At 46.8% G+C, this 25,512-nt stretch overlaps 1 protein-coding gene across 1 annotated transcript in view; it reads left to right on the forward strand.

The window, feature by feature from the left end:
• Positions 1-5,167: 5,167 nt before the first annotated feature.
• The window catches only part of EPHA4 (EPH receptor A4), a 95,151-nt gene continuing 74,806 nt past the window's right edge, over positions 5,168-25,512 (forward strand). The window contains exons 1-3 of the mRNA XM_084292154.1: positions 5,168-5,289; positions 5,464-5,531; positions 8,951-9,614. Coding sequence (XP_084148280.1) covers positions 5,199-5,289; positions 5,464-5,531; positions 8,951-9,614 — 823 coding nt within the window. The 5' untranslated portion in view covers positions 5,168-5,198. The remainder of the gene's footprint in view (positions 5,290-5,463; positions 5,532-8,950; positions 9,615-25,512) is intronic.

The raw sequence follows: 25,512 nt of genomic DNA on the forward strand, positions 1-25,512 counted from the left end.
ACCAGCCACAGCAGTTGCACATTTCTCCCCAGAGGTGATGTTTTTGCTGTTTTCCTCAGGGTACCGCGCGAGAAAATATTTTGGAAAAAAAAAAAAAAAAGTTGTTGGAAATAGCAGCTACATATGTATTAGGAAAGTGTGACAGCAGAGTGACTCAGTAAAGCAACACCCGTGAGTGATTTCTGATGGAAACCCAGCCTCGGGGGTGAGTCCAGAGACGTGCTCCTGCACCCTGCTGCCGATGTGGACCTGTGCACAGGAGAATCAGCTCGGGTCTGGGGCTGACTTCCACTGACGGAATGAGGTGCTTGCTGCTAAGGAAAGCTCGGGGCAGAATGGGGCTTGGCAAACAGTGTTGCAACCAAAGAGAAATTGTTGGATGGTGCCAGTGGCGTAGGAAGTCAGAGGGACTGATTTGTATGTCATAAATTAGAAAAATTCCTCAAATGAGGTTCATGCCCGCGTAACGCAGGATGCAGGTACAAACCTGAGCGTGTCTGTGTTCTGGTGCTACAGGGATGCTCAGCTCCCCAGGAGCAGGCATGGGATGTGTTTGTGCTAGAAGCTGTACAAGAGTAGCTCCGTATATGACAAGAGCCAGCAGATAGGTATAAATAAAAAGAAAACAAGGAAATGTAGTGGCTGTGCTGCCAGCATGACAAACTTGTTCTCTGAGCACTTCCAAAGTCTGAGGAAAATAATGGTTGCCATTTTTTAAATGTAAAATCAATTTGTTTTTCCTTTTTATTGTCCTTCTCACAGGTTTTCATTTCTATATCTTGCTTCATATGAAGTTAATTTAGAATTTGCAATATTCTGCCATAAAATCAGTGTAAATACTGAGCTAGAACACATGCGTATGCACGTACTCACTTTCCCCAGCTAGTGGTTCCCCTGGAATACATCAAATCACTTCTTAGCTAATAAATGACCACTCTTTGGTACCTGCAGCTTCTCCACAACCAGGACAGAGAAATGCAAGCCATGGGTCAGACTGAGCTGAGCTCAGCATTATTGCTTTCAGGTTGGCCAGCCTACAGACCACGGGTATAAGGTCCCGTAGTGCCTTATAGGCATTACTGAATGAAGCTGTGCTTCTCCATCTTCTTCGCAAGAGTGGAGTGATGCCTGCAGATCTCTCTGACCTGATACTTATTTAGCATCTCTGTTTTAAGGCAGGCATTTGAGGTGATCATCTCCATCCAGCCTCCAAGGTTTTGCTGTAACGGCTGCTTACGATCTCTCAGGGAATGTGTGCAAAAGTCAGAGTGCAGCCCTCCTCCTGGGTGCAAACTCCCAACCTTTATCTTCCCCTGTCTTGGGAATGTATCAGTCACTCCTGCATTCATGGCAGAAATGCACACATGCTTTCCACTTTTTAGAACAAAAATCAAGGTGTTTATATTTCGTTCTACAGCAAGACAAAGACTCTGCTCTACTACTAAAGAAGAACACAGTAAATAAACAATCAAAAAAACAGCAGTTGTTTTTATTTCTTACTTTACACACAGAAAAAGTTTCCTTCTATATGGTTGCAAAAAAAATTTTGTTCCTCATAATGGGTGGACTTTCTGAGAGAGCGTGGTTTACTTTGAGTTAATTAGGATTTACACTCTCTTAGAAGTGCCAGAAATCTTCAGGGCTCTGTAGGGAACCTGTCTCTGGTACAACTTGATTGGTACCATTATTGCATAAATAAGCTCTGAAAAGATTGCTGTCTACAAACACACGGAATAACCATGAATTAGAGCTCTGACATGCTGTTCTTTAGAATATTTTACCAAAAAGATGATTCAGAGACTTTGCACTAAAACTATCTTTACATCTGAAGGCATGTGTACGGAATGTTTATTGGTACAATAGAAGTTACCCTGTACTTTTTTTTTCTTTTTTTAATAATGCCTGCAGTAAAAATTGTTTAAAAAAAAATAAAAGAGATCTCAGTATGATAACAAATCCAGAACATAGTTTTTTTCATTAATATTAATTTTAGATTTATTATGTTCCACACAAAGGGCCCAATTCTCCCTACCTATGAAAGTTTCATATCCAAACTACTACAAAAATTTGACTTCACCTTAGAACAGGCCAGAATCCAGTTCAGAAATCTTAAACTGTGACCTTGTTCTTGTCAGAGGAAGACTACGTCTGTCTGACTCAGTCCTCTTCCCGCTGCAAAAAATGGGTGCGAGCTTTTAAACAGCTCTGGATGTAGTTTGCAATTCCCTGTGCTTAGCCTCCAGCTTTACCCTTCACGTGCAACCCAGGCTCTTCTGAAATGGCTGCAGACAGATGCCCTGCGCTGCTTGACTTGGGCTGTTGGGCTCAGCCTTGTTCTGTACACCCCGAGCAGCTCTTGCAGCCGCCCCACGGTGCTGTGCGAGCAGCCCACCCTGCTGCCACCAGCCCTGCGCCTTCATCCCGCTGTTGGTGCTGCGCCCGGATGGGTGAAGATGAGTACGGAGCACAACTGCCGGGGGCTGGCAGCACAAAGCTGGGGATATTCGAAAGCATTTTGTAACAATTAAGGTATCTGCAAACCGCCACAGCTTTCAATAACCTTCCAATGAAACGTGCGTGCGCACATTCCTCTCCGGGTTGCCGAGCATCTGTGCCAGCACAGCAAACAACCGGCAGGGCCGTGCAGTTATTTGCACGGCTTTATTGGTGACACTTTTCCATGAAAAAACTGCAGAGTGCTGCCTGCCTCCTGGTCTTAGTGAGGCTGGCAGCCGCAAGGAGCCAAGCCAAGCCTTACCTTGCAGAGCTGAGCACTTGTATTTATGGTGTTTGTTCTGCTTATTAGGTGAAAAGCTGGAATACCTGCTTTGACATTCTGGGGCATTTCTTTTCTCTCTTTCTTTTTTTTTTTCTTTTTTTTTTTTTTCTTTTCTTTGTTAGGTCTCTGCTCCTTTTCAGGTTTTACGTTTTGCCAGTGCCCTTTAGTGCTTGTTTATGTTCAGAAGCATGAACTGCATCATAAACACTCCTGTTTTGTAAATATTTTTGGTGACGGGATTTCCTTTCAGGGACCCATAATGGCATAGTGTAAATTTTAGACTAACCGGGAGACTTTTTTGTTTTGTTGTAAGGAGCAGTGTAACAGCAGCTCCTGCTTCAATTGTCATTAAAATCCTTTCACTTATGTTTATCTGGCTTTCCTTGGCAGTGCTGGTTAGAAAAGGCAAAAAATCTATGTGTCTGTCTGTCTTGATATTGTCAGGTCGTCACACGGTGCCTTGTCAGAATAAATACACTGTCACAGTCCCTGTAATCAGCATAAAGGCAGTAATAAATAGCAAACTATTGTGATGATGATCGTGGTTAATGAAAGGAAGTGTACGTAATTTGCAGTGCCTAAAGCTCACTTTTTGCAGAGTGGATTTGCAAATGAACTACAAACCTGATCCTTTCCTTACTGGGGTCAGCTGCAGAACTCCTGGTAATCCCACCCGAAACAAAATCGTTCGGCCAGCCCGACGCGTGTAGAAAGGCGTGCTGCCTTCCTCGAGCTGTCTCCTGCTGCGGCTTTTTGCATTACAGACCGCGGCTCCAGCTAACGCAAACATCACCTGAGTGAGGAACCAACCCTCGCTCACGTCGGGTAACCAGCTGTTAGCTCTGAATTTTGCTAAGCAATTTATCTGCAGATATTTTATCCTCACAGGCGCTAAGAATCGCTAGCTCCGGGCAGGGAAAGGCTGCCCCACCTGCAGGGCCCAGCCGCGGCCGCTGCTCGCAGTGCCCAGGGGGTGCGGTGCCCTTGGGTGCCCATGCCGAGCGCCTCGCTGCCCACCCCGCTCACTCTCTTGTACACAGAGCTGGGTGGGAGCAGAGTCAGTGGGCTCGCATTTTTTTGTGGGAAAACGCTTTTCAGAGAAGCCAGGTGAATTTTTCCCCACAGGCTGTGGAGTTGCATGCTAAAGGAAGATCGCGCGCTGCCTCCCCCCGCTGCTTCTTTGTCCTCCTTTTTTTTATTTTTTTCCCCCATCTCAATGTAGTGCTGGGCCCCAGGAGGCCCACGAGCACACAGAGCTTCCTACTGAGGTTGTCACTTGACTGACAGCAGAAAGCTTCTGGGGAGATGGACGAGCACGAGTGGGTGGACATTAGGAAAATGCAGAAAGAAAGGAGAGAAAGGAGAGAAAGGAGTGGTGTCCGGCAGGACCCCGGCCTCCCTGGGCAGCGAGGCATCGCGGTCTGCGTGCTGGGTCGGCCACTGGGCCCTACGTGAACCAGCTAACGATACACAACGTGTGTGTGAAACATCTGTCTGGCAGAAAGCACTGCTAGAAATGCTGTGGGGATGTGCTCAGGACAAACCGTGCGTGCCAGCAGCCAACTTTTGGTGCACTCCTCTGGTCCCTGGGTGCTCAGGGATCCAGCAGGACCCGGCGTGAGCAGCAGGCGCAGATAGGTGCACGCAGGCTCCGGGGTGGCGAAGAAATGAATTTCTGTCCCCATGGCAGCTCCCTCTGCCCTTCGGGGCCGCTAACCGAGTGTGAGGGGTGCGGCGGCTGAAGGAGCGATTCGAGGAGGAATTTCGATGCCGCAGCAGGGTTCCTCGGTGGGGCTGAGTTTAGGCTGATGGCATCTGTCGAAACCAAGCTGCACTTTTACGATCCGCTGGAGTGACGGGGAGTATGGAAACTGCTTGTTTTGGCAGGGCGCCTGAAAGACCCTTTTCGTAGAGCCAGAACGCGGTGGGGGTAGAACTGTGGGTAAAAGTGGGTTTGGTAGAACTGCGAGCGTTTCGTTTCTGAGAGTTGTGATTTACTTTGCGTTTGTTTGACATGAATTCTTCTAACCAGTTAAGGTTAAAGACACACCAGCGATGTCGCACAAAGTGCCGAGCACCTCGAGCCTCCCGGCGGGGCACTCCCCCGGCTCGGCGGCCAGGTCAACCCGGCCCCAGGGCTGGCACTCGGCGGGGGGGGGGCGGCCCTCGCAAGATGGCGGTGGGGCGGGCGGCCCGGCAGGTGGCGCTGCTGCCAAGCGGTGGTGCCGGGCGGGGCGGGGCGTGGCGCGGGGCGTGGCGAGAGGCGTGGCTCCCGGCGCGGGGCGGGCGGCGATTGGCGGCGGGGCGTGACGGGCGGGCGTGGCCCCGCCCCCCCGGGCCATGCCGTGCCTATGCCCGGCGCGCGGCCCGCGGGCGGCGATTCCGCTGGGAGGGAGCGGGCGGCGGCAGCGGCAGCGGCATGGCGGGGCTGCGGGGCTGCGCCCTGCTCCCGCTGCTCGTCGGCGTCTGCGGCGCCGTCACCGGCTCCCGGGTGTACCCCGCCAACGAAGGTGAGGCGGCGGGGACCCGGCGGGGAGTTGGGGGTGGTGCTTTGGGGTCTCCGGGCGGTGTTTTGGGGGTCCCGGGGCGCTGTTTTGGGGTCTCCGGGCGCTGTTTTGGGGTCTCCGGCGGTGTTTTGGGGTCCGGGACTGACCGTGCTGTGTTTGTGCCTCTCCTCCCCGCAGTGACCCTGCTGGACTCCCGCTCGGTGCAGGGCGAGCTGGGCTGGATAGCGAGCCCGCTGGAAGGAGGGGTAAGTGCCGTGCGGGGGGTTTGGGGTGCCAGCTCCGCGGAGGGGCGGAGAAGGGGTTTGGGGTCAGGCACGGCTGTAGGAGCCGCTCGGGACCCCCCGGGCTCGCTCCCGTCGCGTAGGGTCTGTAGGAGGCTGCCGGGACTCGGTGCCGGTGCGGGTCGCTGCTCGCTGCCCCTGCCCCGTCCCGCGGCTCGGACGGGGCTGGGGGGCCCGGGGGAGCCCCTGCTGCATGGGCTCTCCCGGGGCTTCCTAATAGGCAATTAGGAAGCTTCCTCAAAGTGACTGATTTAAGGAAAATACCAGCGAAGCACCCTAAACGGCAATTTAAAAACAAACAAACAAACAAAAAACAAACAAAAAAAAAACAACAAACAAAAAAAAAAACACCCAGCCAAAAACTCAAAAACAAACAAACAAAAAACCAAAAAACTCAAATCCTTTTAATGTGAGATGAGTAGAGCAGCTTGGTATGCTCAGGGGAAAAGTAACGAAGTGAAGCTGATTGGAAAATAAGTGCTGAGAGATCAGGACCCGTGCACAGCAAAGCCCTGGGTTCTTGGGGAAACCTGCACACTGAGTTGTGTGTCTGTCTGTCTGTGTGTCTGTCTGTGTGTGTGTGTGTGTCCCACTTGCAATCAGACGGGGAGCGAAGGAAACAGCAGCGGGTGGAAGGAACCCGAGGCTGCGTTGGCTGGCGATGCATTATGTATAAGCTGTGAACAGCCATAACACGGGAGAAAGGGGGATTGTTCTGCGCCCCCATTGTCACTCTGCATGAACTTGATACAGCCCTGGCTCGGCAGCCCTGTCCCCAAACCTCGGCGCTTGGCAGGGCTGCTGCTGGCGGCAGGCGCTTGTCCTCCTCCTCGGACGGGGTGGGAAGGTGCAGCCCTGCCCTAAGGAGAGCATCCTTAATCCTCTGCCCCCAAAAGGGCAGGCATGAGGACGGGCTCTGCCGTGCGGCTCTCCAAGGGATGCCTGTCCTGTACGTCAACACAGGACCCGGCATATAAGTTTTATTAAGTCAGTAGCAAATAGATGACCGGGGACAGCTGTATTTTATTAATAGCTCTTGGTTTCTCCCTCTTCCCCCACCCCCCCCAATGTTTCCTCTGGAAGCTCCATGCAAGCTGGAGAAGGAAATGTGTGCTCTTCTTGTGGACGTGACTCGTTTCACTAAACCTACATACGTGTGTTCTATTTTTAAGCCCGTAGTGAAAAATTTAAGAGTACATGGTCTGTCTCTGAGATGCAGTGCTTGGAAAGCATTTGCTTTGACTTCATATGCTGCAGATTTATTTCAAGCAGCAGCAGTGAACTCTTTTCTTTATCTTCCTAGGAAGGCTCTGTCCTTCGGAGCCAGTTTTTCTTGAGCTGTGTGCACCTTTTTGTCTCCTACAAAAGATATTTTTCTAGATCTATATATACCAGGTGGTTCCTGCGGTGCAAGGCTTGTGTGAATGAGAAGGGCTACAGATAAACGTAGTCATTTAGCAGTGACTAACTGTAATCAAATATATAGGAGCCCTGGAGGAATTTGTGAATTGCATTATAAATATAATTAATGATTTACTCCTGCATTTCATAGTTGAAAAGCAGGTTTTGTGCCCAGAATGTTTCACTCTGCATCATTAAACCGTGGGAAGAGTTGAATTATAAAAGTTAACTTTTTCTTTCAAGCTGAAATTACAGCTCTGACCACATACTTAGTTACAAATCATTAGCAGTGGCTGGAAATTTTGGGGCTGTGGTCACTTTCAGCTCTGGCTGTACGATGCGCTCGGGTTTGGTTTGTGGATGTGTGCTGCTGAAATGAGAAACGCTTCTGCTGGGAGCCGGGCGTGTTGAGAACCCGATCCCAGACTTGCTGAATTCAGTCGCAGCCTGCCCGTTGACCTCAGCGGTCTCTATTGAATCCTAGAGCGGCATCCTCCATTGTCTGAGCGGGGCAAAGGAAATCCCATCAACAAGTATTGTTTCCCTCTGCTTCTTCCTTTCCCTTGTACCGCACACAGCACAGGTAGCATGGGCAGCCCGAGGGTAGCGGGATGGGAGGTGATGGCCCGTCAGGACAGCGCCGTAACAGGGAGCTCTGCTGCGGCAGCTGCAAATTAAACAGCGCCGTCCTCTTACCACAATGTGCTGCGCTTTACATTGATAGATGGCTTTTTAAGGTTTGTTTTTTCCCCTTTTTCTGTGAAAAGGAGTGACACGCTGAGTATTGAGCCCCCCCTGCTCTTGCTTTAATTTGCAGTTATCTCAAGGCAGTAAATAAAATATTGTTCTTTCTGCTCCCAGTGACTCATGGTGCTAACTACTGTCACCCTATAAATGGATTCAGCTAAGCTGGAATCTTTTTAAGTAAAAATCACTTGCATAAGAGCAGTCCTTGCGAGAAGAATGCAGGATATTATACAAGAAGCCCCTTAATGTTAAGAAGGCTTCTGTTTATCAAAGCCACGGCTTCAGTAGCTTTGAAAAGCACTTCTGGGAAGACTCTGAAGTTACTGCTGTTTTTTTTCAAGGATAATTTTTATATGCTTTATTGTATAGCTTGCAAACCCAGGCAGTATGTAGACATTCTCTAATACACTTTTTTTTTTTTTTAATTAATTAATAAGTGTTTTTGTTTTTTTAATACCAAAGCACTGTGGGGGTTTTGCTGGAAAGCTCTGTCTCTCTTGCTAATGCCCCCACTGCCTCCTTTCTTCCCACTCCAGGAAAGCACTGTAGTAAACTTTGCTTGATAATACTAAATACAAATAAAAATAATTAAAAGAATCAAAGCTTTTGTTTTTGTTTTCTTTCCCTTTATAAGTTCATCATCTTGAAATGCTGATTTAGGGCCAGATATCTTCTTTGCATATCTTCCCTGGATTGCTGTATTTTTGTTGTGAATTTCCTGTTAGTTTCACGCTTCTGAAGAAGGTGCCTGAACTTGATCGAGGGGTGCAAGAGTTTGAAAGCGTGCTGCTGTCTTTGAACCTTCTGGTTTATTTCAAGCATCTAAATTTAATGGTACTTCCTGAGACTTCTGGAGGACAAAGGTGTATAGTACAACTTCTCTTCCCACCTTGCCAGTGATAAGCAGCTTTGTTTGGGTGGCAGTGCTGTGGCAGCATGCTGGTAGAGCAGTGGTGTGGTCTCCTTGCCTGTCCTTCCACCCACAAGTGCCACCCAGGCCAAGGACCCGGTTCTGCAGAGAGCTGCTCTGCCCAGCTCCACAGCAGAGGCTGCTCCATCTGCGTGCCTGGGACGTTGCTAGCCCAGCTTTGGAAGCTTTCAGAACTAATAAGGGGTGGCTTAGCAGCTTACGGTCCGTGGTAGTGACGCCAGAAATGTGGACGTTAATTTTGCTGCGAAGTTCTGCTACTCCATTTAATCCTGATGTGTTTTTCTTCTCCTTTCCCTCTTGGCAGTGGGAGGAAGTGAGCATTATGGATGAGAAAAACACTCCAATCCGCACCTATCAAGTCTGCAATGTGATGGAGCCCAGTCAGAATAATTGGTTACGAACTGATTGGATTCCCCGTGAGGGGGCTCAGAGGGTATATATCGAAATCAAGTTCACACTGAGAGACTGCAACAGCCTGCCAGGTGTCATGGGAACTTGCAAAGAGACTTTCAACCTCTATTACTATGAATCAAACAACGATAAGGAGCGTTTTATTCGAGAGAGCCAGTTTGCCAAGATCGACACCATCGCCGCTGATGAGAGCTTCACCCAGGTGGACATTGGCGACAGGATCATGAAGCTGAACACAGAGATACGGGACGTGGGACCTCTCAGCAAGAAAGGGTTTTACTTGGCTTTTCAGGACGTCGGAGCCTGCATTGCTTTGGTGTCCGTCCGTGTTTTCTATAAGAAGTGCCCGCTGACAGTTCGAAACCTGGCACAGTTTCCAGACACCATTACCGGGGCTGATACATCCTCTCTGGTGGAGGTTCGCGGCTCCTGTGTCAACAACTCGGAAGAGAAGGATGTGCCAAAAATGTACTGCGGGGCAGATGGTGAATGGCTGGTGCCCATTGGCAACTGTCTGTGCAACGCTGGCTATGAAGAGCGAAACGGCGAGTGCCAAGGTAAGATGAGCCATATTGTACTTTTCATTAGGGCTTAGGAGAATGCATAATTGAATCGGAGATGAGAGTAAATGGAATCAAGCCAGTAATTAGCAGCCCCTATGGGATGCAGTGGGACAGAGGGGTTTCATGAAGAAGTCCAGTAGCTCCAGGTGGCAAGGCTAAGAATCATACAATGCAAAGCAAATGATACTGCTGATAGGCAGAAGGCAAAATGCTCTTTCTAGCAGGCACCTCAATTTGAATTGGCTCACAGCGGTCACCAAAATGTGAATGACTGCAGAAACAGCTCAGCTGAGCTGCCGTCCTTTAAAGAGAGAACTCTTAAGTTTTATCTGGAGTGAGCTTTGTTAAGCACAGGAAATTCTGACAAAGTTTCCCTTGGATAATGCAGTGGGGTGAGAACAGAGTCGGGATGGGGGAGTAGAACAGGGAGTTTTAGCTGGATTACTTTCCCCCTTTAGGAAGGGGAAGTCTTTGGTGTTTTACTTGTTGCAAATTTTTTGAGTGCTAAATAACCTTTTGATATTTGACACCGCTGCCTTTGTTAAATATTTTAATTTCTCAGAGGGTCTCCATTGTTAGCTTAATAATGGAGGTGCTAGGATACTCTTAGAAATGCTAAAAGCCGCCCTCCCTCCCCCTATCCTGTGTCCTGCTGAATTGGGGATTAAAGTTTATAGAAAACACAGATTATCCTAAAAAAAAGAAGGGGAGGCAGAACAACACCTTAAAACCTGTGTTCTATTCACTTCCCCTTCCTGGAAAAATAAATAGTAGACGGTTAAGGTAGGAGAGAAGAGTTTATAAATAAAATATCTTTGTCCTCAGTGACTGAACTCTTGCTTGTGTAAGCATAAATTAATATCAAACTGGGATGGCTTCTTGCACAGTTCAGTGGCCTTTAACTTTCCTGGGTACCAAATTGGAGGTACTCAGCTCCTTAATGGGTTGGAGCCTGTTTTTTGTTGTTGTTGCTTGTTTTTTTGTTTGTTTGTTTTTTGGTAAAGGTGTTTTGGATCCTAGTGTTCCAAATGTATTGGCTTCGCATCCTCGGTGCATTTTTCACAGGTCAATGAGTCAGAGAACAAGGTAGCAGAGCAAGCAACTGACCGCCTTTGTGCTAGACTCCCAAGAGAACAGAGCCTTTTGAATGTTCTGCTTGGTTTCTTTTAAATGATAATTTACAGTCAATATGAAGTTCCCTATTACGCCTTGAAACTAAGCTTTGGCAGGAAAAAAGCACCAAGGATAAACCTCAGCCTCCGTTTGAGCAGGATTGCCATGGGCTGCAGGGAGAGCTGAAAAATGAGCAGCGCGATGAGGGGGCACCCTGTTTGGCTTAAATCATTACCCATGGAGTCCCGCGAGACAGAAGCCTGGAAAGAAAAGCTGTGTACGATGAAAGATGCAAATCCACGGACATGGTACTGAATGGGTGCTGCTTAGGAGAGCCACGGGTGGCTGAGGAGGTGTTGCTAGCTTCAAATAGATCCGTAACTTCCAGCAAAGCTTCCCCACACATTTACAGCCTGGGAAGTGAGGAGGAAGTGAATGGGGGGATGTGCTTTGGTTTATTGCTCGGAAATTGTCCTGCCTTCTCCTGAAGGCCTGCTGGGTCAGCCCTGGGCACGCTGGCTGACACAGATCTAACACTTCTCCTCGTCAGTGGCCTGAACGTGATGAGCTGATGGCGCACGCGGGGTTTGCTGGTGGGCAGAGGTGCTAGCGGGCTGCTTTTTCACTCATCCTTTTCTGTTGTTGGACTGAGAAGTGAGCGTGTCAGGTCAGGTTACCTGCTGGCCCGTAGCTGCAGCCCGGCGGTCGGGTTCCCAGGCTGGAGGCAGATCAGGTGGCGTGGCTCCTAGAACAGGGGAAGAAACTTTGTCTCTTGGATCCATTCTCCGGAGCGGAGCCGGCCTGTGCCAGCTCTGCTCAGAGGATTCAAGCCAGCAAGTAATTGCGAAGCGCTAAGCCCATTTCATCAGCGGTTACTTGCGGTTTCCTTTCCCTAACATCTGTCGTTCTCCAGCCAGGACGGCTCCCCAGGAAGCTCCTTAAGCTCCTCAAGCCAAGCAGGCTCGCTCGGGCCTCCAGCACGGAGGTGATGGCGGGGCGGCCTCCAACACCGTGGGGTGAGCCTCCCCACGCCCTGCCCCGCGTCATGGCAGGCTGCTGGAGTGAAGCAAGGAGGATTCCTGTGGGTTTGGAGCACGGACGGGGTGGAGGAAAGGGGCCGAGCCTGTGAAAGGCTGTAGAAGGGTGCCGGGCTGAGACCCGGGGCTGGTGGGCAGGTTCCACCCCAATTGTTTTTCAATAGGCTGACTGCGGCGGGATGAACACAAGGGAAGGTCAGAGGTTGTCCGTTCCCTCATCCATCTTCCCCTGTGATCCCCGGGTGGGAGTTAGGATTCATTAAGATCTTAAAAGTTTGACAAGAGCTTGGTGGGCAGGAGTGGCAGGGGCTGTGCACCCCCGGCTCCCCTGGGAGCAGCCTCCAGCCCCGCAGGCCCCGGTGGGCTCCTTCCACCCCCCGAGTGCTGCGTCAGACGCTGCCCCTGGAGCTGCTGTTGCTTAATTTCTGCTGCGTGTGGGAGAAAAATAATGGGAAGCACTTCACTTCTGAAGTGGCTCCTGTAGTGGGCATTAATGACTCTCTGACCTTGGCGAGGATTTATTTAAAATAAAAAAAAATAATTGTGTGGTATGGAGGTGTTTGATTACACACAGACTGTCCTTCATTCAAACAGCTGCTGTTTTTTTTTCCATCAGACTTTGATCATCTTACTGAACATCCATGTATCTACATCTATATGCATGCGCATATATGTATGTGTGCAGAAAAGCAGAGCAGGAAGGGAAGGAAGCAAAGTATTTAATTCATGTTTATTTGAGAAACTTCACAGGAGTAACAGGGATGGTTCTGTAACATTGTCTCGATCAGTAAAAATGCTAAACGAGCACTGATTCTTTTCTTACAGCTGCATTTGTAGCTGTGAACTCAGTGCAAAAAGAGAACTAGAGAACTTCCTATTGTTCTCTTTTTTCTGTATTTTTTTTCCCCAAAGTTCTCGTGCTCATGGCTGTCCATTCAGGAGAGCATAAATGTGGGATAGCGTTGATGGAATGAGAAACTATCCTGACTAGTGACACATCTCCAGGCTAAGGCAATTAGTGCTTTAGGGTAAAGTTGAGACATGAAGTTATTCTAAAATTTGCTTGTATGTATCATTGTTATGCAGATCATTTTGTTACACGTTAATATATTGTGGTTTGCATTTAGTTATGATTTCCTCATGATAAACTGCGTATCTTTTTATCTCAAACAGTGAAGGGGGAAACAAGCAGGAAGGGAGAAAAGACAGATTAAAGAAGCAATAGACTGTAGCCATCTGTGATGATTTTGATGCTGTGAAATTACAAATCTCAATTTTAGAGCTGCCATTTAGTATAAATATGTGAGACAGTTGAGATTTTTACTGTGATATTGTAAAGGTTATGAGAGCCAACAGCTTTGTCTTCATCTACACTTGCTTTTTTGAGTTGTGAATTGGCCAATTGGCAGAAAATCCAGTGTCATTTAAAATATGGCTCAATCCCGTTCTCATATCGCTGCTGTTTTTAGAATTTTCCTTCTAACTTCGATAAAAGCATCCCTAAGAAGTAATAATTTGAATGATAAGATGCTTTTTATCTCAGAGGCTTTGAAGAGTGACTGTGATCATTGAGAGCAGCAGTTCAGTTTATATCAGAAGACTCCGGTCTAATTATATTCTTTTCTGTGATAAGGTTTTTGGATGGTGGGTTCTGTCAGGGTGGGGAAGTGAAGCAATTTGTGTGTGCTTTCCCATTTTAGTCATAGACAACTTTTTTTGTCAGAATAACACTGATGAACAGTCTGGCTGCACAAAAGGGTAATCAGAAGGGTGACTAAGACTGCACAGATTTGAGATTCCAGAAAGATTGTTGGTTTTCTTTTTTTTTTTTTTTTTGGTTGACTTTTTTTTTGGCAGGGGGAAAAAAAATGCACAGACTCAACATCTGAAGCTTTAAAAGGAGCTGAGAAGAAGGAAGCTACCAGGAGGGGCATGAGAGCAATACTGAAACACAGTCTGTCTGAAACAAATTTAGCTGGTGCTTATCTCCTCAAGAAGTGATTTGGTTATATTATGTTCTGGTGGAGCTCAACAGATCTTCCAAGGGTTGCTCTCTGTGATTTATTTTTTATTTTTTTGTTACCAACTAGGGTGTTTTAAGATCCTTCATTTAAATGTTATGCAGGTTCTGTAATGCTTTTCTTCCTCGCTGGCCCCTTCAGAAGTCAAGCCACTGCTGTTGTCAAGCAATTGTTCCTTTAGATATTCCTTGGAGAAAAGCTCATGCTTCTTAGCTCTGAATTGCTGACAAAATTGCTGCTGCTACGTAGGAGAGCAACACCTGCTCATTATTCTGCACATTTTTGGTGAAGAGGCAGCTCAGTCCTCACTGTGGAAGGCAGGTGAGCTGTTGTACTATGAATTTCATGGTAGCTCTGGGTAGTCCTTGATGGGGCATGTGACAAGGTTCCTTTTGGTTGGTGTTGGATTTAAAAACAAAACAAACTTTCCAGACAACTTGTCTTGTGTGTGATGACTTCAGGATTTAGATCTTGGCTGCGTAAGGGTGATTATCTGTCTAATAACATGCTCCACTGAGCTTGGTCTTTATTGCATTAGTGAGAAATGATTAAAGAAATGCTCAGCAGTACACTTCAGTCTTTGGAGGCTGCATCAAAAAGCCCCCCAAACTCGTGAGATGGGTGTCTTATCAGGTTTCATTCCATTATGCCACATCCTTTTGATATGTTTTGGGGAGCAGGTGAGGTCACCCTGTTTTGTGAATCAGAGACAATTACCACTCCCACGACTAAATGGACACTTCATGAATATTCAGGGCCTGTTTCACCTCCCTGGGAAGCAAACACTTGGGTTCCCTTCTCTTTCCTCTGGCTGGAGACTGAGGAAGCTCTCCCTGTGAAGGGGGATTGGCAGCTGTCAGGCCACTTCGTCTTTTGCATGCAAGCAAACTCCTCATTTACATCTTTTGTATACACCCTCATGCAAAGTAGCACACCCATTTCCCCATTTCACAAAGGAGATAAGAGCTTCCTTTGGAAACGCCAGCCAAAATCTCCTTCTGTTTATGCAAAGCTCTGAGATCTGGATTTTATGCAAACGCATCCCGTTTTGATTTAAATTCTTTGTTTAAGAGATAGTGTAATATTTGCACAGCGTGCTCCTTGTGTCCCGGTCTCCTCCTGACGAGGACTGATTGTGGCTCTTCCCCCAGTCTCTGCAGCCCACTTCCAGCCAGCCTGTGGGAAGTGCTGTGCTCCAGTGCCCTGGGCTTGTTTGGGAAACGCTTGCTGGAGGTGCTGGCAGCACTGTCTGTCGTGGCTGGTGGGGCCACGGGCTCCTGGCTGTGATCCCCTCTAGCTGCTTGCCAGGAGCCACAGGACCCTTCTGTAGCTACAGCCTCAGCCTGTGGAATGACCCGCATCAGGCAGCGGCATCCCCCCTGCCCCAGCAGTGTGCACACACACACACATGTATGTCCCAAAAACATTATGCTTCATGGCCTTTTCTGTGCCGTGGGTCGAGGCTGGGCTCAGCCCTGGTGTGGTGCCGTTCTCGTGGCCGGCCTGGCTGCAGGAGTGGGCTCGGCCTTTGGTGGTGCAGAGGGGACGAGGCGGCTGGTAGCACTCGGGTAAACATGCACAAAGGGAGCTGCTGTCTTTATTTATCGCACAAAAATAATCTGTGAGAAAAGTTCTGCTTTCCTAAGCCTCACGATTACACAAGAACCCATGTTTTGTTTTATTTTTGGTTTTAGTGGCTTTCTGTTCTTTTTAACTTTTCTTTATTTCAACTTTACTGAAAATTGCCTTTGGCTTGAAATAAAGCTGAGGCTCATTAAATGCTCCCAAAACACAGGCTTGTTCAGAACAGATTTGTTGAAAGGTTTATTGATATAAGCTAGAACACATGCTGCATGAATGTACTGTATTTCTTTAAAGGACTAGTTCTCATTTTGTGTCTTTATAAATCAGTGGTATGAAATTAGGACCCTGATTGTGTTGGGGCTACATCCTATAACAAACCAAAGGGAAAAAGAAGGTTTGGGGGGTGGTGGTGTTCTTTCTTTCCTTTTTTTTTGATGCCCCATTAGTGTTTAACTTGAAGGTAATTTCACAGGGGTAGTAAAGTGCGCAGTGTGAAACCTGGTGGCATAATTAAATGGAGGAAAGGCTCTTTAAAACAACAAAGGAACGTGCAAAAACTTTGGTTTTGCCCTAATAGTCACCCAGAAGGGGAGACCATGCTGTTTAAAGTACAATATGGATGGGCTATTAAGGTTTAAAAAAAAAAAAAAAAAAAAAAAAAAGCCAGACTGTACAGTTGTTATTTGCTTTAGTTCCATTAGTCGTGGGTGCCTAGAGAAAGCCCAGCTCTCTGGTCTGTTTTTGCTTTTGTGTTTTTGGGGGTGGGTTTAGATCTCAGTGTGTGTATGTAGACCAACTTAATCTCTCCAATCCGTGTAGCGGAGGGGGTGTATTTACTGGGGGCCTGCTGCAGGAGGGCATGTTGCAGAGGTTGTGCTTTCAGCAGGCTGGGCAGGGGTGGCACTCCTGGGGAGGAGGAGGAAGAGGATGACTGATGGTCTCCTGCTGGATGGAGGTCTCCTGCTGGAGGATGGAGGGAGGAAGGTGAGGTGCCTTCCCCAGAGGCACACAGGGTGGCTGTGGCTGAGACAAGGCCAAAGGGAAGGTTATCTGGTTCTGCCTATACACAAGACAGCTTTTTTTTTATTATTATTTTCTTTCCCCCCCCCTCACTCATCAAAAGGATTTGGTCACCTTCTCCTCATAAGTTGCCAGTCTTGCATGCTGGAACTCCTTAAAGTGCTGTTTAAATAAGGCAATCGATAACTATCATTTTTCCTTGTATATGTGGATACTTTGTACAGCCACAGTTCAAAGCTGCAGTACAGTGTCTTAATTACCCAGATAATCCTGTTTGCTTGTATTTTTAAACTATGAAGCGCTGGGTAATTATTCAATTCTTAATAGAAGGCAAATGGCAATGTAAACAATAATTAGGATGTTAGACTAATGCGCTTCAAAGCAAATTGGATTTTTTTTTTCATACCGTTCAGCATGAAGTCCCATAAAGCTAACAATTTAGTGGCAAGGAAACAAGTTCCATTTTGTTCATATTTTATGGCGTTATCTTTCCGCGCCGCGTTCCTGTGAGTAACTGTCTGTGCCAGCACGGGCCGGCCTCCTGCTGCTGCGTGCGGGCCCCATGGGCCAAGGCCCGGCATCCCGGCGACCTGACATCAAGCTGGAGCTTTTTGAGCTTTGGGGGCAGGATCGTGTGCCATGGGTAGAGCTACAGCCTCTTGCCTCCAACTTGGAGGGCTCTCCTTGCTGTCACGGCTCGTCTCCAGTTTTACTCGGAGAGTAATGCGGGCTGCAAATGCTGACAGAAAATACTTGAGTACTTGAATACTTGTCTGTAAGTCTTGTGGATGGAACATGTCTGGCTTGGTGTATCCACAGACTGCTGATTAAATCCTGTTGTATCCACACCTGGCACTACACGTAGCTAGTGATCGAAGCCTGTGTGACGGTAGCAGAGGCCTCGGTCAATACCGCTGCTGCTTTTCTGAATATTTCCCTTCAGACTTCACGAATGCCCCTGTCACGCAGAGGGCTTTGTCTGGCCTCCGCTGTGCCTCCTCATTGCTCCGAATGGCTTCAACAATCAGCTTTATTTTCTTCATTATCGACATTAAGAGAGGCCAAAATGTTCTTCAGCACTGATGCTGGAGGAATTGAATTACAGAAACTTAATTTTTCAGTAGCCTTCATTTTTATTCTGAGAAGTGAGCATGTGGGGGGGAAATCAGTGGAGTACTTGAAGAGGTTTTGGTTGTGTTTTTTTTGATACTAATGCAGGCTATCTTTATAATAAAGTGTTTACTTAAAGGGTGTGGATTTCTTTATTTTAAGTCCCAGAGGCCTCTTGCCAGGCCACATTGTAATAGCGTTAATTAACGAGTCTGTCTTTCCGTACATAAAACATCTCTGTCTGGGGAGCAGAGGAGCACTGTCAACCAAGGCTTCTGTGAACTTGATGCTTGAATTCATTTGTTTTTGGGTTTAAGTGTTTTCTGTAGTTGAAAAAGACATCGCTGCTTTGAAAACAGTTTGCTTTTGAAGCTCCTGGCCTGGCAGCACCTGGAGCAGCCGGTAGGCAGGGTTGTGTGTTGAAAGGACTGGATCAATACCTTCCTCTCCAGCTCCTGGGCTGGGCCGCGCTGGTGGCTCTGGGCCCCAGCCCCAGCCTGTTTTGGGCCACCATCCGTCACAGGGACACCCAGCAGGGACAGCGTGAGCTCTTTTGAAGGTGGCCATTGGAAAATGGATCTGAGGAACTGACAGCTTCAGAAAAATCAATTTTTATTTTTTTTTTTTACTTTTTTTTTTCTTTCACTGCTCATGTAATTATGGAGAGGATTAGAGGAGGAATGGAGGGCTAGGAGATCAATAGGAGGGCACAAGTTGCCTGAACTCCTCTTCAGATGTTGGAGTACTGCGTTTTGTTGTACTTAGCCAGAGCATGTAGAAGATATCTTTTGGGCTTTCTCAAGAGACAAGTAAACAGAAATTAAGAAGGTGTGTGGGTAGTCCCTACTGTTTCAGAGAGATGCTTGGGGGCAGCGGCTGCTGGATAATTACAGCAGGAGGTGCTTAGATGCACCGTGTTTGCTGACAAGCTGAAGAAGATGGTTCTGGCTTCCCCAGCCTGGTGTGTGTGTGCCTTAAAACCTACGCTGGTACCTGCCGGTCAGCTCCTCTACCCCTGCCCTTGGCTTTCTGCTCCCCAAACTTCTGTGTGCTGACAAAAGCCCTTCCAAAGCCTTTGGGCATTGCCCCAAGACTGTGACCTAAGTGCCCTCCTGCTGGTAGAGACAGCCCCTCCTTGGGAGCTGTGGTGAGAGTCCAAGACTCCTCCTGTATCCAAGTGTTCAAGCAATGAACAAACAATTGCAGTGCCCCCAAATTGCACCTGAGCTATTCTGAAGAGGAGACAATTTCTTGGGAGGCTTCCTGTGGTCTTGTGCAGCAGAGATGCTAGGAGATTAGCTAAACTCTGTTGCTGTTTCTTTTTAGTGGCTTTGGTATTTGCATTTTGCACACCTGCCAACCTCCTCTTAATCTCTGAAGTACCATAACACAGTTATTAGGTTGACACATTTTGTCCACTCATAATTAGTTCTTGGATTTCCTCGTTTATTTTTGTGGTGATCAGAAGTGTCCAGGGTAGAGCTAACAAGACAGTTGAAATCAGGACAAGGTCCCTGTACACACTCCACCTGCTCGTTAATCAAGGATTCTGCAGTTAATGAGTACTTTCCAGGTAATATTTAATCTCAGAGTAGCAATAGTTACATTTAATGCAAAGTAACTTATTTTTTTTTGCAGTTTGATACTGAAGTCATTCCCATGGCACGCTAGAAACCATCTCCTGCACTGATCCCAGATACCCGCTCCTGTCACACTGACTCAAGTTTAGATGACGTCTGAAAATGCATGCCTAACTGTTGGTTCCAGTACTGAAGGCTGGACACAACGTTTTTGTGAGTGCTGGGTGAATGTGCATACACATAGACATGGCTGATAAAGTACATTGTGCAGTAACACTTTGAGGTTCAAAGGCCTGTCTAGGTAGGGGAAAAGCTGAAAGGAATCAACAAAGATGTGAAGGCAGCATGGAGCGTCATTAATCACCCGTGAGAGTATTTCCATTCTTCTGGCTGAATCTGCCTGTGTGCAGATGCTTTATCCATCTAGGTGATTCACCTTAAAGTTCTCAGTACCTCTTTGAAGATGAGCGCTTGGTACCTGGTTTTAATGTACCCAGAATTAATGTACACAGTGACCTTGAATTCAGTGCACCTAATAGCTTGGGAAATTGAGCTCAAAGGGATTTGGGCACTATGAAAGCACCCATTCATAGCTTTAGGGTGGATAAAGAACTTTGATTTATGAGAGAAAGGAGAACAAAATCCTGAATGTCACCTGCAGCGGAGCTCGGAGTGACAGCAGAAGGGACAGGAGCGTTGAGCAAGCAAGAGGCACTGAGGGTTGGGAGCAGAGAGCAGTGCTGGCTCCCAACGGAGGCTGAAGCAGGTGCACGGCAGGTCTGATCCAGCACTGCAGGGCCACAACCGTGGGGACCTGCTCTTGTTTTAACATGACTGGTGCAGTCCCAGAAGCAGTATGTGGCCTTACTAAGCATCATGTCTCCTTCCTGCAAGGCTGCACTAGATCAGTGACTGTGCAGAGCTGGTCTTGTGGGTTCAGGATGAGCTGTAATTGGTGTATGGAAGTGTGAAGGAAGGTCCCCTCTCCATCTTGCCTGTTTCGTTGGAGTTTGGTTTGTTCTTCCAAGCAGTCAGAGGAGCTCTGTAGCCCTAACTTGCACCGAGTTTTTTAGCTGCTGCCTGCTCACTGTGGGTATGTTCAGGAGGTGGAGCTCTGCCCACCATGTTGCTTTGCTTCTTCAAAGGTCACTATTAACTCCTTTCTTGTGGTTGTGCATTTAGCTAACCTTCTGCAGGGATCATGGTAATGTGACCTCTCTGTATACCTGTATTAAAGTTGTTTGAGTTAAAAATGCACTGTAGCAGAGCAAAGAAGAGACGTTTTTCCGTGGGATTGTTGAGCTCTTTGCGAATGCCAAATGGCTAAGTTAACTCTTGGGCAAACACTGCCTTTTATTTGACTTTGTAGTTTGCCCTTTGAAATACATATTTGTGTCAATCAGCAAGTCTCCCTTCCGGACTTCTGGTTGACCCTGCACAAAGAAATGTGACTGTGCAATTATTAAAGGTGAGGCCTTCTTTTTAACAAATGCTGAGTAATTGCTATTCAGTTGTCTCTGTGCATCCGTCACAAATGACAGCAAACTGCCCTTCAGCCAGCTGAATAACAAGGAAGATAGGTGTTTGGAAGGAACAACTCTTCAGAAATTTGCAATATGTCTTAAGTATTGTGTCACAGTAACTTGTGGGTAGGGCAAAGAAGAAACTTGCCTGTCTCAGCGTAGAGTGTGAGAGCCTTATTTGGGCTTTAAAATGCAATTGGGTCAAATACTATACCTTCATCTCTTGGATGGAGTCATTGGGGGTCATCAAAGTGCAATGGAGGGCGGGCAGAGTTTGCCCATTATAACACAATCTGAAGCAAACACGTGAATATAATACCCTAACGCTCCTTACGATAAAAGAGGCAAAATCTTGCTGTGCTCCCCTGCCACAACATTGGAGCATTAGCAGCTATTGGGGAGAAGAAAGCTAAATATTTCCCAGTTGTTCTGCAGTCTGTAGACTTGGAGCTGGCTGGTGCTAGCACCTTGATGGATTCTGTACAGGGAAGTTGTCAGCTGCAGCGGTGGGGATATGGATGAGCTGCATGAAGCAAGCGCTCAAATCACACATCACAACCATGTTTGGAGAATATCCTCTATCCTTTTACAAGGTTTTTAGTCAAGATCCTTTGAAGAAACACAAGCTTGGTATAAAATTAATTCTGGTGTGTATGCACTACTGACACTCTGTAGACCTACTGCCAAGATTGTCCAGTGTTGCTGTGACCTGCCTTTTCTTTCCGTGTTAGCTGTTAATTCCTGTATCCTTCTTTCAGCCTGTATGTGATTTCTCAAAAGAAACTGTTTAATGCCATGAATTCATCAGTCATGGGTCTTGCAAGTAGACCTTTGATAACAGACAAATACATGTGATACGGGGAACCTAATTTTCTTTAAGGAACACTATCCTTTTTGCTACTCAAGAAGTTTTTTTTCTGAAGGTCGTGAATTCTGATTTTCTTATTCACATCACCTAGAATGTTTTTGGCTTTATTCCAGGAGGAAATACTTGAAATACTAGGCGGTGTCTTTTTAGTTAGTTCAGACCTTGATTCCTGGATACACGGGCAGAAGGGCCATGAAGGCTATGTTAGCACTTACTGTTCAGATCTCTTCAAGGAGTTGGAAGTTCATACTTGCTTAGAGCTGAAGAGATCTTGAAATGCCTCTTTCCTTTAAGCAGAGGTGTGTATGAATTGGCTGTGAAGAGAGCTGGTAATAGGGCTGGAAATAATGGGCTTAAATTGCAAAAAGGGCAGGTTAAGCTAGACCTGAGGGGAAAAAAAAATCACAATTGTAGAAGATCGTATTGCCAACACAGGTTGCCCTGGGACATGGAGGGATATCTGCACTGGAGAATTTTCAGAACAAGACAGTGGAAATCTGGTGGCATGGTTTAGATACATGTTATCCTCCCGTGGGGCAGGAGAACAGACTAACTGGGGGGCTCACCTGACTTCTGCAGTAAATACTCTTGGAGGGTTGCTGTGGGATCACCATCTTCTTGTAGCTGGCATGTAGCCCCCAAGCTTTGACCTGGAAATAGAGACCTGGTCTCACTCCCTCGCGGCTTCTTCCCTCCAAGAGAAGCTGTTTCAGTCTGATGAGGTCTCTGGGCTCAGAGAGCTCAGTCCCCACACTTCAGTTTCCAAGTTTGCCAACGTGGTGGTTCCAGCTAACCAGGGCCTCGTCAGGCACCTGGCAGTGCCCATGCCTCCCTCAGGTTATTCAGAGGTGGTGCCGTGTGCCTTGCTGTGTGAGGCTGGGCTGTGTTTTGGCTTCATTTCCCATTCCCTCCCACGCAGCTCAGGTATTTGGCAAATTCCTCTCAGCTTGTTGAAAGATGGCCTCCTGCGCGCAAATGGCGACCTTTTCTTTGCATCCAGGTTGGTTTTAATGGGCAGCACGTGCTCACGTACAAGCTGAGTAAACAGGTACCTCCTAAGGAGATACTGGCTGCTCAGGTGCAGCCCTGTATCTGTTGGGGTATGGAGAAGGGCGTTAAAATTGTTTACGAGGTCAGAGCTATAGCGAGCTTTACACCACCTTTGAATTACGATATCATTACCTGAGCTGTGGGAACCAAGAAATAAAACCTCTTACCGTGAAATATGAGGAGTGCTTATGACTTTGAAGTATAGAGAAGAAGAAAAATGCACACTACATTCTAGTGCGTTTTTTGTTCTCTTGCGATGGGGTTGATTTTTTTTACAGGTGACATGTATAGGATAGATATGGCATTCGTTAATAGCATTTTTGCTAGAGAAATGCTCCTCTTACTAGTTCATTTTATTTTGGGTCATGCCAGGAAAAATGTTCCTTTCTAACATGAATAAATTATTCAAGCTTATTTAAATAAACATGGCATTATTTATCTTCCTGGTACCTGCATTTGTGCAAGCTCAGTCCCTTGTTTTATTTTACCACATTCTGCTTCCCATCCTTCACTTGAACAGTATTTCTGCCCTGTTGTAGAGGGCATTGTTATGTTTAAGCCAAATGAGAAGATGCACTAAAACATCGATCGAATGGGACATAGATCACAGAAGCAATATTAAGCTGATTATTCTCAAATAAACTGCTAGCTGTTCTTGTCTATTTTTGTCAGGTAAGCCACTAGTAGTTTTTCAAAGATGGAAAGCAGTTGATATCTGTATGCTCTATAGTTAGCGATCTATCAAAACATATTTTGGCAGTTTTAATGTTGTCCTTTATAGGTACTTGTCTCATAAGTCACTTTTGTGGAATTAGATAACGCTATTAGAAAGTTAGGTATATGTAGAGGGAGAAAGAATGTAAAAGCCATTAACAACAGAGAAAAGTGTGTAGGTGTAAAAACCGGAATGAATGTGGGGTATCCAGATAGAAAGAAGCATTGCAGGCAGCAGGAGATGCAGCAAGGATTGTCCCAGATGAAGCTGGGAGACAACTGCCATGACAAAAACCAGTAAATCAGCATTTATCGATGTTAATGTTGAGTTTCTTCAGAAAATGGATTTTGTGGTCTTGCTGGTCTACTGTTATGTCAATAACTTGCATCAAAACTTCCTCGAGTCAGAACATCTGTTGCGGCCAATGGAAAGACTCCCCTTGACTTTAATGTGCTTTGGATCAATCCCAAAATGCAAATAGTTTTTCTCTCATCCTTTGAAGTCTTTAACATTTCATGGACTCCCTTATGTTATTGGTAATTTGCACCAGAGGTATTTTGCATGCAAATGAAATTTCAGCAGTAGCAACAACTGCATTTGTGAATATGCATGTAAGCACGCGCACACAAGTATCAGTAAAGCAGATTTTACTTTTCAGCACACCAAACTAGAAATTTCTTTGTAGTAGTGGATTGTACATAGTAACTAGAACTGCACTATAATGTGTTGACAAATACATATAAAAGACTGCATAAAAGTGCCAAAGTACTTTTTGATAAACCTGTATAGAACCAGTTGACTTTCCTTGTAGCTTGTGCATGTTAATGCATGTTTTCTCTATGAAAGTGGCATTTGTTGCTAACTTGTTGCAGTACTGTGGCTGTCATACGTTTAAACGCTATAATTGAACCTGAATTCACTATGGATTTATTTCCCAGATCAAAGAGTAACTTCAGTCTACAGCACTCATTTGGTTTGGTAGCATAAACTCATGAGCTTAGTGAAGTGCCAGAGAAAGATTATTCTTTTGAATTAAGTGAGTTCTAGCAAATGATAGGGCTTTAGTTTTTAATGTGCTGGCAGTGTATTTTGTAGCCGGCAGATCATACTGATTTTACTATGAACATTTTAAAGTTTCTTAACTCTTAAAGACTATTCTAGAGTTCTGAACAGGCTCAATGTGTTATTTTGCAATACCAGAGCAATGATAGATGACACATTTGCAGTGACCCTGTTTGCCAGACAGTAAAACCTCACTGTTCTGTGTAAATGTGAAGGGCTGAAGGTGCTGTGTGCTGAGTACCTCTCCCATTAGTGCTGCCTGAAAACCCCCAGACACTGGGGGACAGCATGTGGACCTCTCAAGCTTTCTCCTGTCCTGCCTGCTGCGATGTTCTTCCTTGCATAAGCCCTCCTCCTTCAACTAGCCCTCCTGCCCCAGCTCCCACGTGCTGGTTAATGCCAGCAGATCCTGCAGGCTTTTTCCCCACTTTCTCTGGGGACTCCTAAGGTGTCCCTCAGCCCCTCACATCTGTGGCTGCCCCAGCCAGCCTGGGGCTGCAGGAGGGGAAAGGGGAAAGCAGCTTAGGTTTCTAATTGCCCAAAGACACTGCTAGAAACACCTTCCAGAGAAAAACGTCAGCGATGCAGCAATGCAGAGTATTGCGGGAAGGGATTGCAAGCGCTGTTGCGTGTTAGGGGATCTCCGTGTACAACATGAAACGTCAAGAATTAGTCACTGTTCTGTACCCGAGGCTGTTCTTGGGAGCTCTTGCTGGGAATCTTATTCCTACAAGGAGGCAGTAGCAGGAATCGAGGGCTGGGGTTAGCACCTGCAGCAGCGCAGAGGGCCTGGCATGGCAGTGCTGGGCCTGGCATGGTGGTGCCGGGCCTGGGCCTTGGCCGTGAGGCGGGCATAAGTAGAAAGTCTGTAAAGGAAAGAAATGTCTTTCTGGTTCTTTGCGTTTATTTTGCAGTGACTAAAAATTTCTTGTTGAGGAGGGAGGACGAGGTCTGGCTGTGAACACACGAGGGGTAAGGTTGCAAGCCCTGCATGTAGCTGCTGGCTGTGCTGGGGCAGCACCAGCTGAGCAAATCATTATAGATAGCAAAGGTATTTGGCTAATACTGGTTTGGTCCAAAAATCCTGAAAGGGAGGGACGGAGGGAGTAGGGCTAAGGACCAGATTTTGATAAACACTAGGTCTGGCAGCGCTGTAAGACCGTGTGTCTACCACAGGGCTGTCCCCCACACGCAGCCCCGAGCGCCGCA

This window comes from Netta rufina (assembly GCF_964035555.1).
Source record: "Netta rufina genome assembly, chromosome: 9".
Lineage (NCBI taxonomy): Eukaryota > Metazoa > Chordata > Aves > Anseriformes > Anatidae > Netta > Netta rufina.